Genomic DNA, 12456 nt, shown 5'->3' on the forward strand with positions numbered 1-12456 from the left:
CTGTATTGAATAATATGGAGGTAAAAGCCTTATACTGAATAAGGCTGTAGGTTGTTCTGATGCTCTAAAAACATGCTGTAAGGTGCTTTCAGAAATACAAATTTTAACAAATGACAACAGTTGTATTTTCACCATCTTTCCTTGTAAATCCTTCCTGCTTAAATGTTACAGGCAATGAATATTTTGACATCAGTACTTCTGCTATATGCTAAAGAGGAGGAAGCATTCTGGCTTTTGGTTGCTGTGTGTGAAAGGATGCTGCCCGATTATTTCAATCGTCGAATCATTGGTAACAGCTGTCTGTCTTTTCATCTATCTAGAATTGAATGTAAATGATCATTAAGAACAATTGTAAGGAATAAGATGAAGGCTGAACAGTGGAAAGAAACTGTTGCATTTGGTTCAGTATTGTGAAGTAGAAAATGGAAGTTACAGAGAATGTCCCAAGACTCCTTCTTAAGCAGGAGTGGATATGGTTTTCAGATACTGTCATTACTCCAGGCATAACTGCTCAGGAAGTAGTCAATTAGATTATTATAATGTTCTTTTGGAATTATGACTGCAATTCATACTATTTATTTGAAACTTAGTCAGCTTAAATAAGGGAGAAAGAGTTACTCCATGTCCAGACTTGGTCTTTGATCTCATACTTGGTACTTGCAGGTGTATATGCTAGAAGAAAATTGGATACGAACTTTCTAATTGCAGAGAAGGTGTATCGGCTGTCAGGAGAATCCCTGGAAGTAGCCATGCACCCACAGAAGTGTTAACACACTTAACCACGCAGCAAGGCTCTGGAGCCACACAGAGAGTGCATAACTTCCAGCATAGGGAACAAAGCCAGTGTTCCATGCAGCTAGGCCTGTGTTTGCTTTTATGATGAAGTTGCATTAGGACAGGGGCTTTATTTCTGGCCAGTGCTCTGAGAAAAGTATGCTACTCTGTATTAAGATTTGGGTGGTGGTTTTGTTATCCTTTCCCTGCAGGTGCCTTGGTAGATCAGGCAGTGTTTGAGGAGCTCATCAGGGTTCATCTGCCTCAGTTGACAGAGCACATGACGGACATGACTTTTTTCTCCTCGGTCTCTCTCTCCTGGTTCCTTACCCTTTTTATCAGTGTGCTGCCTATTGAAAGTGCAGTCAATGTGGTGGACTGTTTCTTCTATGATGGAATAAAGGCAATCTTGCAGCTGGGTCTCGCAGTACTGGAATATAACATGGAGAAGTTGCTGACTTGTAAGGATGATGCAGAAGCAGTCACTGTTCTCAACAGGTATCAGTGTAACTGTTATACTTATGGGCTGCATAGCAGCTGCTATAATTGCAAATAGATAAGTCATTTTGGGGCAGCTGAGAAGACATCTTGGCCAAGACTTCCAAAAACTTCAAAGGAATTAAGTTTTCATTTCAGGCTGAAATTCTGGAAGGGGTGGCTGGAAAATGTGCGTGGATCCTCTGAAAATCCCATCTTCTGTTAAAGTTCTTCTAAAACCATTGCTGTTTTTTGTCTTTTAAAGTAAAAGCAAAGTGGTTTTTGCCTGGAATTTATATCACTTATGGAAGATGGCTTTCCTGAGGTAACCTAGAGCACACTAAGACTGTTCCAGACAGTTCAGGCATCAACTTACTGACAGCATATTTTACATCTCAGTTTTTGTAGTTTAGGCTACTGGCTCCTCTGCTGCTAATGGCTTAAAATATAAATAAGTCAAAAAAAATCCAGTGAGGACAATCATAACCAGATGTTTGTTCTGTATTAGCATTTGAAGAATAAATTCAAATATGCGATATAAAGTGCATCTTAAACTGATGTATTGCAAGGAAAACCTGCAGAGTTTTTGCTTCACTACCTACATAAATTCTGTTCTTGTTGCTGTGATTGTGTATTGTGGAGTATTAAAACAGCAAAATGACTGTGCTATAGGAGTCACCAAGTTATGATGGTTAAGACCTGATAATAAGAATTTCCTTTTAGTGAGACATTTAAATGTTTCATGTTTAAATAGGGTAGGAGCTACAGGTAAAAGGTAGTTTTTATTATAAGAGACCACGCAGCCTGGTATTTATTGTAAAACCTAGCTATACTCATTTAAATATTTAACATTTTAAAAAATAACAGTAAGAGCACATTCACCCAGTTTAAATATGTTAAAATTTATAATCTAGAATTGTGGTAAAATTTTAATTTTCACTTGAACCAAACAAGCTACTGTTTCCACTTGACACCCAAGATTTTGATGATTATTATGAACTCCTTTTGAACTCTTGCTTTCAACATTTTATCTGGCTGTAACACTTCTGTTGCACAGTTAATCCAGCCTGTAGCATGCTGGTATATTTAAAAAATTATTACAGTAGTTTGCTTCTCCTAAAGAAAATTAAGCTATCAGTCTGTAGATGTCTTCTTCCATGTTGGCAAAGGAATTGGCCAGCCTCTCTAATGGATCTGTTTTGGCTGGTTATGTGTGTATGATAAATGGGTGCAGATAAGGCATGTCTTTTTCTTTATGGATCTGAGGGAATTAAGATTGCCTTGGTCAGAGTTCAGGACAAGTCTCCTTTCCTCTCTCCCAGTTATGTAGTACAACCTTGCTAGATGGATTAGAGAACCAGGGGAATGCTAAGTGGAAGGGACCTTGGCAAGTCTCTAGTCTAACTTCCCACTCCAAAGAGGATTACTGCTAGCACTAGGTCACATCAGCCATGTAATTGTCTAGCTGGGTCTGAAAAAAATCCCAAGGCTAGAAGCTCTACAACTTTCTCTGGGTAGGTGGTTCCCATGTTTGTATATATTTGTTACTATTACAGCGTGTTTGTGCTATTCATGCTGATATTCTTTGCTATTTCCCATTCTCTGCCTACTTTTTATTCAGTAGTTGCTGATGTCGTCATTCTGTTGTGATAAACTGGTTCCTGCTGATTTCTTCTGTGTTTACTTTGTGCAGATTTTTTGACAGCGTCACTAACAAAGACAGCCCTTTACCTCCAACTGTGCAGCAGGGCTCCAACCTCAGCGATACAAAGAGTGACCATCCAAAAGTGGACATTACTGATTTGATCCGAGAGTCAAATGAAGTATGTGTTCTTGTGGGTATGTTTTCACATCCCATGCAGTGTTTATGTTGCATGGGCTACCTTAAAAATAGCGCAGTTGCACTGTACAAACTAGAGCAAAAAATCTGTTTAGATTGGTAGAAATTGGTCTCTGTATTTTGTTGAGCCTCACTGAAAACCTTACCGGTTATGGGATAGGTTTGGTTTTGTATTGTTTTGTTTTTTTTTTTTACTGTCTGGAAATGCTCGCTGGGCTGTCCTGAGTGGAGTTTCCTAGGCTCATCACATGTCAGGTATTGCCATCTCTCATTCACTTTATTAATATGTCAACTAAATGACAAAGTACAGCAGAAATGGCAGTGGCATTTACTAATTTGAGACTGATTACTGCACATTACAGATAGTGGTAACATTTGACATAACAACCCACACAGGAAACTGTGTTCTTGAGTAGTTTATTGTATGGGTTAAATGACTGTTTAGAGGTGCGTTGGGTGAGGAAGACCAGTTATGATCTTTTAGCACTTTCTTTCAATTTGCAAGTTTGATTTCTGCAGCATCTAGCTTTGCAGCTCTGCACTGGGGAGGAAATAGGTCTAGTTTCTCCTTTTGTCCTCAGATTTTAGTAAAGCATTTCATTCCTTGGCATGATTTGTATCAGGGTATTAATCCATTTGTAGATAGGTTTCTGCTCAGCACACATGAAGTGAAAGGCAAGCTGAGAGAAAAGATTCGTTCACATTTTGTTTTTTCTATTAGATGGTTTCTCTTAGCTATTTGATACTTTTTTTCTTCCTTTTCTGATTCTCAGTTGTATGTTTCTAGTGAAAGATCCACAATGCATCTCTTTTAGAAAAATGTCCTGTCCTTTAGTCAGAAAAGATTAACTAACTGTAATTTGTGTAATTTAGGAACTGTCTTTCGATTTTTACTGAGAAGAGGGCTTTGCCTTTAGTGGGGTGAACAAAGACAAGAATCAGAAATTCAAGTTCTCTTGAAGTGTCTTTATAGCGTAGGGCTAATCATATAAAAAGATTGTGCTTCTGCTATCAGTATTATTTCACAAGATGTTATACTGAAGAATCGTGTTTGTAAAACACTTTAAGATTCTTGTAAAAACAGTTGCAAACTATTATGGGTCTTTCTCGTCATGGTGAGATCTCATAGTGAGGATGAGTACTTGCAGAATAAAGAACAGAGATGGTAAATAATGCAGTGCTGTATACTGCATTCTGGAGTGTAAGCTGAAGCTTTCCCAGAGATGAAATCATTACTGAAAGACAAAGCAAAAGAAACTCCCTTTCTTTTTCCTCTGCCTTTGCAGGCAGGCACCTGGACCAAAGCAATAGCCTCTGATTTGGTATGGCTTTTGAACATTGATTTAGGCAGATCTTTGAACCCGAATCTCCCACTTTCAAATTGACAGCCCTGTTCTTAGGCCCATATCCCCATTTCTATCTCATAGCCTGTCTTTTGGATGCAAATTTTTATCTTCAGTTGAAACTGAATTTCTTCAATGCTGGTAAGTGTCACAACCCCTTGTTTGAGAACTGTTGATTCAAAGTGAGAGTCAATTTCCTGCTTCCCATTTTGACCAGACAGTTAATTTCAACACAATTCTGTTCTTGTTAAGGGTTTTATTTTCATATCACTGCGGAAATAAAATAAAACAGATTTCGAAATGGAAAGATTGCAATGGAAAGTTGTCATTCTTTAGATAGATCTAGTTACAAATCATCAATAAGTGAACAGAGATGTTCTTTGTGATACTGTTGCTTTGCACGGGTGTTCACAAGATAAATAAGTGAAAAGGTACGGAGTTGAATTTTAAAATTATGTTCAGTTTCATGCCTTTATGACTCAGGCACAAATGCAAGACTCATTCTATGGCAATCTAATCAGGTATGAAGAAATCATGTTTAACTGATGAATGGAAGAAAGTGTTACATTTTTATCACATCACAGTAATTCAGAGTTAGTTTATACATCTTGTTTATATTCTTACTGAGGCAATTACACAATATCAGTGCCCAGAAGCCAGACCAATGAATGAGTTGTGATTCAGAGATGCAATTTTTCTCTGCTTCCTCTTTGTTCCAAGACAGAATTATGCTGCTTGTGTTCTTCACAGGAACATAGAAATACAGTTCTGAAAGAGAACTCCACAGGTCATCCAGTTCAACTTCCTGTCCAGCGTACACTCAGATCATCCCTGAAAAATATCTAATGTTGTTAAAACTCTTCAACAAAAGAGAATCTGCAAAAACGTTAGCCTGTTGTAGGGTTTCTCTGTCCTTGTCAGAAAATACCCTAGTATCCAGTATAGTTCCTCTTGGGTATTCATAAAGCTCTATTGAGTATAGGCAATTGCAGTTTTCTCTGCAATTTCTTGTTGCTATTAGATTATTGTTGTTCATCATTTATCCTTTGAACTCTGATCTTTTCTTTTTCCAGATTCAACACAACCAGTTCCTCTAACCTTTCCTCTAAAACTTATGGGCTCAGACACTTTATGACTGTGTTTGCAGTTTTTCTTATCTTGTTTAAAGTGTGTTGCCAAAAATGGGAACAAAACACACTGCAGAAAAACTCCTGAAAGTCCTGCCTAGTTTGGTTGTTTATCACTTGTTTGTGCTCAGAGTTTGTTGTTAGAACCAGTTGTGCACATGGTACATGGTGATTGTGGTTAGGCCATGTCTGCCTGGTTGCGTGTGTTGCTGAAAAGTGTCAAAAACCTCACAGAAGTAAAGGTGTATCCTGTCTGAAGCTTCAGTTCTACACACTAGATTGAATTTCCTTATAGGCAGAAATTAAATTAATTTGACATGGTCTTGATAAAGAATGTTGGCCTGTTTTGATTTATCTTATCTGTTTCTATTTAGATTTTACTTGTTTGATAACTTGTTCCATGATTTCTCTGGGAATTTGGTTCTAATTTTTTGCCTACTATCCCACTTTTCTTTAAAGAAGGTAAATGCATTTATTCTACTCCAACACTCAGACACCTTTCCTGTCCTTCAGAAATTCCAGAGGTAACTAGGAACAGTTCAGAAATTACTTCAGCTAATGTCTGAAGTTCACACTAGTGAACTTCAAGCTCTGACAACATACACATCTTTGACTTTGCTACTCTGCAGTAGGAGTCACCATGTGATAGCACAGTTGGATATAGATCTGACACGCGGTAAAATCCCTTCGTCTTTCCACACAGTGAACTACTCCAGTTTCTTCTTTCTCCATCACTCTTTGGAATACCTGGCCTTTTAAAAGTTACACTGGAGAATGATAAAGCTGTAATAAATGATGTTTTTGCTCAGAGTTTTTAGGATCTTCCTTTGTGTCCATATCTGTATTGTACTTAGGTGCAAGAAAGACAAAATTATCAGCTTAGATGTATCTAGCAACAGTTGATTTCATGGTACAATGCTTTTATTCTTAGAGATATGGTGATATTCGATATGAGGATGTTGAGAGTATGCGCTGCAGGAACAGGCTTTACGTGATCCAGATGTTAGAAGCTATGACCAAGCAGAATGTGGTGAGTGACTTGGAAGAGCTAAACCCTTCCCGCTGATAAAATTCATTCCCTTTTGGAAAATTCTGAGAAGAGCTACATTTTCCAGGGCCAGATACGTAATTTTATATGCTGAAATCCCTCTCATCTGCAGAGTGTCTGTTAGCTGAGGCTTGGCCTGTGATGTTTTCAGTCTGTGAATCACAGCATGACCTTCTGGTCTTGTTACATGTAACATCATTACAGACAGCTTCTAAAGGCTGGCATATCTCTAACGCTGCATTTATTGGAACAGGCTGACCTATATTTCTATCTGCTGGTGTTAAACTGTTAATGCATTTATCTTAGAGGCATAGAGCACTGTAAAACATCACAGTACTACAGTAAAACAATTAATCACATGCATTTTTATTTTGGGAAGAAATACCAAATGTCACTGAATTTTACTGCATTCAACAAGGATTGCTTTTTAAAACTGTGGCGTGTGGATGTCCAGTGGTGCATGCATGGTGTGGTAGCTCTTCAGCTGCTAATATCATCCTTTAAGTTCAGACACCCGAATGAAGGTGGAGGTTGCAAGGTGCTTCCTTTGTTTGCCTACTTTCTTCAGTGGCCCATTTCCAGTATCTGATGATACTACTAGTCTGTTTAACAAGCAGTGCTTCTTTCTGCAGTAAGCGTGGCTTTCAGCAACTGATACTAAATGCTGTTCATTGTGCTAAGATAACTGTTTATTTCATTTTACAATACATACATATTGTGAGGATGGAACCTGGTCTTATAGCTAATTTGTTTTAAAGAGCTGTGAACATTATTTTTTTTTTCAGTTTAAAAAAGAAGGATTCAGCTTCACTGTTGAGAGCTGAATGTGCATTTTCCCATTAAAAAGGAAGGTATATGTTATATCATTATAGATAGCTGAGTTTTATCTCCTGTGTTTTGTAGTGTAGGCTTCATGTATGTGAGTAATGTGAATAACTTTAAGCTTTCTTTTGGGGAGAAATTATTTCTTTCTGTCTATAAAAGGGGGTTGGACTAGATGACCTTTAAAGGTTCCTTCCAACACAAACCATTCTATGATTCTATAATTCTATAATCTTCTGACTGCTTTTAAAAAAAAGTTCTATTCTTGCATCTAATTGTAACGTGCCAAACCCCAGAATATTCCAAGAGTGTCTTTTAATCTAAGGTTAAGTGTCCCATAACTTTATCCTATGGGCTTATTCCAAAGAGGGGAGACTCATTAACTGATTTTTCTCTTATTTTGCTTCAGCTACGTGTTGTGTCCCAGGATGTAAAATTCAGTTCTAGTGATCTTGAAGAGCTTTATGAAGTATTCAAGGTAATGTGCCATTTTCCTCACTTACCAAACATCCGTCTTAACAGTGGACTGTGTTATAGGTGTGAAACAGTTTTAACAAATTGAGGCAAAAGCTAGATTCAACATATGTTGTACATATTAGCTTTAAATCAAATTACATAGTTAACTTCCCACATCTTTCACTCAGAGAGAGTTGCTGTTTCAGAAAATCTAACATTTTACCTTTGCTTTGCAGAAGGAGCACTTTCTTTCCTGTTATTGGAATGTAAATAGTCCTGTCTTGCAACATCATGATGCCAGTCTGCCGTATCTTGACCAGTATCGGATTGATTGCCAGCAATTCAGGGTTCTCTGTCATCTCTTGAGCCCCTGGTCACACTGTGCAAACAGAGACTCGCTTGCATTGTGGACATTCAGACTGATGGATGAGAGCTCCGATTGCCTTATAAACTTCAAACAATTTGCCTGTGTTTTTGGTATGAGAACAACACGTACATGTAGCACATTCACATGGAAGCTCTATCTTGGGGGTAGTCCTGGAGTGTATCATCTTCCATGCACTATATGAAGAGCCTGAGGAGACTAGCCTCTTAATTTAGGGTCACATAGTCTGATTTTTCTCATGTGAGATTAAATGCAAAGACTATTTAAATGGCAGTCCAAATGCTCGAAGTACATTTATAAGCTTGAGAGTGGGAGATGCATTATTTAGGTGAATTATAAAGGCTTGAAGTTACGGAACTGTGCTCTCATTTTGTCTGTATTTCACCATGAAATAGCTAACACAAGGCTCTACAAACTAGTAACTTTTCTGAGACATTAATCCTCTGGAGAATTATCTATTTCAAATCAAATTTAAACATGGCTTTACCGTCAAAATATCAGAAAGTTAGGAAATAGTATGATCTCATTGCCCAGCATGTTTAGTTGATGATAAATGCTTCCTCATACTAAGCCATTTCGTACACAGATCGTGCAAGATGTCCAACGCCTTATCTCTCTGAGGAACTGAAAGTTTTCTTGACTATGTTCCTTTCATCTTGTTTTTGTGGTGTTGCTCAGGAAACAAAAATTTAAGGGAAAATGCTGAGAAGACATTAGTGCTATAGTTCTTTGGTGCATTGGTTTCATTTTAGCAAGTCGTAGGTATTATTAGTATTCTTTCCTCAGTGTAGGCAAACCCCAGGCTCAGCTGCAGGTGATACTGCCTTCCTTAAGCTTCATCTCTAATTATACTCCATGTAAGGTAGGACACATTCAGTTCCAGCCTCCCTGGGTTGTATTTGTTTAGGTTAAGGGGGTGTTTTTTAAAGTTTCGTCCAGCTGAACAGACTGTCTTGCCTTTTTCCTCTAACAGATACCATGTATAATGGAAGTTTCACTGACAAACTCAAGCTTCTTTTTAAGTTGCACATCCCTCCAGGTAAGTGGGAGGCGGTGGCATCTGGTGAGGCCTGCTCCTGGCTTTTATCATCTTTGCATGGTTTCTTTTCTTAGCTTTACTTTTCTTCCTGTTGTCACCAGTCCTGGCTACAGTACAGTCCGGTAGCTGTAATACAGATGTGTATTTCTTCCAGTGCTGTGTTCTTTAGGAGGGACTTAATTTGCTCCAACACCGTTTCTCTTCACAGGGATCATTTTTCTGTACAAAGCTTTTGCTTTTTATGACTGCTTTGGTAATGCCTGGGAGCCCCAGTATCACTTTATTAATTTATTTATTGCAGCTTTTACTGAAGTAGAATCTCTAAGCCCTTCCAAAGGTGGTGATCTTTCAAAAGAAGAACTGATCCACTTCAGCCAACTCAGTGGTAAGCACCAGAGTTTGAGGCTTTGCCTGCAGAACATTAGGAGGAATCTATTATCTCATGGTGAAAAATGAGAAGCGCTCTTCTGAAAACTAGTAAATCCAGTAAATCGGATTGCTATTAACAAGAATCCTCTGCAAAGATATTATGTGGATAGCTAGACTTTCATAAAATAGTGCAGAATTTGTGGATAGCTAGCCTGATGATTGAAATCAAAGGCCACGGGTGTTTACATGGAAATAGGGCAGTGTAGTTTTGGTCAGCATTTTTCAGCATAGTAGGCAACCTGATGCAGTGGTTGTTGAAGTGATGGCCATTTCACTTTTGTATTCAAGGCATAAAGGCATGATATTCCCTACCTCAAGAAATAAAACATCCAAATCCATAATTATTTTGAGACAGATAAGGAAGCATTTCAAAATCCTTTGCTTCCTATTTAAACCAAGTAAGCTGAAAAAAGTTTTATGAGGTGTAAGTTTTTGGAGTTGATAAAATGTTCTGTCTGGTAAGTTGTGCAGTTTTACTACTTTGAAAGACAGATCCTTTTTGATTTTTAAAAATCCAGAAGTACCTTATCTGTAATATATGGGTACTGTTCAAGACATGGGCCATGAACATTATGAAGATTATTTGCTTGATATAGCTGATGGCAGTTTCTTTTGTGATCTGCAACTTCATGGTGGCTTCTATTTTTATACAAAGTACACAGATCTTACTGTGTGGTTTCTTCTTGGCCTAATCTGTGTTGAGAACATAGGAGTCGGTGAAGGCCTTGTTCCTTAAGAAAGGAATTTTTGATAAAAGGAAATAAACCACTGATTCTCCTTTCTCAAATAAATAATTATTTTCTTCTCCTAAACTGTAGTTTCATCTGTTGGGGATAGTCTTGAAAGTGACTCTTTGAAGAGCAGCCCAGAAAAAGGTAAAGAATCCTGGAGACACATTTGGTAACTGTGTGTCTTTTTTGGGGGTAGGGCTGGGAAATTGTGTGATGATAAAGTATATTGACTAAAGTCAGCCCTAGCGTAGTGCTAGCATTATATCCACTTTTAGAAGTAGAGTCCTGGGGGGTGAGAGGGTAATGTAAACTGATTCGGTTCAGTCTTTAGCTCCACCACTCTGTTGAGAAGGAATGACGTTGAAGATGCCTGTTCTTTAACTCATCATCACTCATGGGATGCTCTTAGTTCTTGTTTGCTCACCTTTTTTTTTTTTTCTTCTTTTTGTCAAGTAGGGAAGGGGAAGGTTGATATTCAAGCATATCTGAAGCAATGGCAAGATGAACTTCTTAAAAAAGAAGAAAACATTAAGGATTTGCCAAGAATGAATCAGGTAAACTGTCTGTATGAGTCTTCCTTAAGTCTATTTTTGACTGCTGTTTATCCTTTAAGTCCTATTAGTTTTCTAAAGGATTTGTAGGATCCCTTAGATTTCAGACCTTCACATTAATCATTAGACTGTTTTTTTGTTTTTTTGTTTTTTTTTAAACTGCTGTAACTGTAAGCTTATGAAGAGGGACTTTCAGACACACTTAAGTTTGTCAGGGCTGGTCCACACCCATATTGTCATTAGAGCAGTTGTTGTACCAGGTGCGTAGCAGCAGCAGGCACTTGACTGAGATCACAGTGTGTGGTGAAACAGGACAGTTGTGTTGCTGTTCTCTGAATAGTCTCCTCTATATTTCTCCGTAGTCTCAGTTCATCCAGTTCTCAAAAACTCTGTACAATCTGTTCCATGGGGATCCTGAGGAGGAACTGTTGTATCGGGCTATAGCGGTGGTTACCAGCCTCCTGCTGAAAATGGAAGAAGTTGGGAGAAGACTGCAGGGTCCCACGTCACCAGTCAAAAGTCCAGTTGCTGTTACGGAGGTGCCTGCTGAAATCCCCAGAAAAGGGCAGGAGGAAAGCGGCTCTGAGCAGAGTGAAGGCAGCAGAGCACAGAGTTTGAGAGGGAGCCATGAATGGTCTTTCGCCTTTGAACAGATTCTGGCATCCTTGTTAAATGAGCCAGCCTTTGTGAGATTTTTTGAGAAACCTCATGACATAAAAGTTAAAATAGAGAGTGCTAAAAATTTACAGCTTAAAGCAAGAATCAGAGTGTAATTTTCTTTACCTTTGACTCTGAATTAGCCACATGAAGCGCTTACAAATGAAGGTTGTTACTATGGAAATTGAGTCTGGTGTTTACATAGGGAATGGAGTTTGAAGAGTTAGCTTTAAATATCAGATTACTGGTATGTTATGTAAATAAAAATAGTTTGAAGCACAATCACTTTCTTGCATTGTTCCTAAGTTTCACTCCGAAAAAAGGCCTGTATAATAAACTGTCTTTACCATATTATTAAAATATGCAACATTGCTTGGAAATACCGGATGTGACCTATTGCAAACCTATCTGAATGACAGCTGTTACAAGTCTGTGCTTTCCAGGTTCATTTCTATTACTGCGATAAAAGGAGTGACTTCCAGCCATTTTCAGTTAAAAGGAGTATCAACAGTTTAGAGGTTGTCTTCCAGGTTAGTTTAATTAGTTATTTCCAAACTTGCATGTAGACTGGGATCAAAGCAGGGTCAAGATTAAGAATAGACGCTGCAGTAGGCACAAGAGCATGAGGTTAGAGGAGGAAGTTGCCCTGCTCTCAATTTCTCTGCTTGCAGATTCCAGCCCCTTGTCAGCAGTTTGCAGACTGCATTCTCCCAGCCCAAGTCTCAGTTTTCACAACAAACAGCGGGTTTCCTGCTTTTCTAGCTCAGCCTATATATG

General features: G+C 38.3%; 1 protein-coding gene across 3 annotated transcripts in view; it reads left to right on the forward strand.

Annotated features, from left to right (window-relative positions):
- The window catches only part of TBC1D8B (TBC1 domain family member 8B), a 37519-nt gene extending 25558 nt beyond the window's left edge, over nucleotides 1-11961 (forward strand). The window contains exons 11-21 of one of the 3 annotated variants that reach the window (XM_042807046.1): nucleotides 172-289; nucleotides 987-1272; nucleotides 2945-3074; nucleotides 6493-6591; nucleotides 7841-7909; nucleotides 8124-8364; nucleotides 9246-9311; nucleotides 9613-9696; nucleotides 10559-10615; nucleotides 10925-11025; nucleotides 11385-11961. In XM_042807046.1, the coding sequence (XP_042662980.1) occupies nucleotides 172-289; nucleotides 987-1272; nucleotides 2945-3074; nucleotides 6493-6591; nucleotides 7841-7909; nucleotides 8124-8364; nucleotides 9246-9311; nucleotides 9613-9696; nucleotides 10559-10615; nucleotides 10925-11025; nucleotides 11385-11795 (1662 nt within the window). In that variant the 3' untranslated portion in view covers nucleotides 11796-11961. Of the gene's footprint in view, nucleotides 1-171; nucleotides 290-986; nucleotides 1273-2944; nucleotides 3075-6492; nucleotides 6592-7840; nucleotides 7910-8123; nucleotides 8365-9245; nucleotides 9312-9612; nucleotides 9697-10558; nucleotides 10616-10924; nucleotides 11026-11384 lie in introns of those variants that run through there. The other 2 variants (XM_042807047.1, XR_006166915.1) reach the window with 2 other exon arrangements.
- Nucleotides 11962-12456: the final 495 nt, after the last annotated feature.

The sequence above is a fragment of the Tyto alba genome, unplaced genomic scaffold, assembly GCF_018691265.1.
Source record: "Tyto alba isolate M040663 unplaced genomic scaffold, T.alba_DEE_v4.0 Super-Scaffold_5, whole genome shotgun sequence".
NCBI lineage: Eukaryota > Metazoa > Chordata > Aves > Strigiformes > Tytonidae > Tyto > Tyto alba.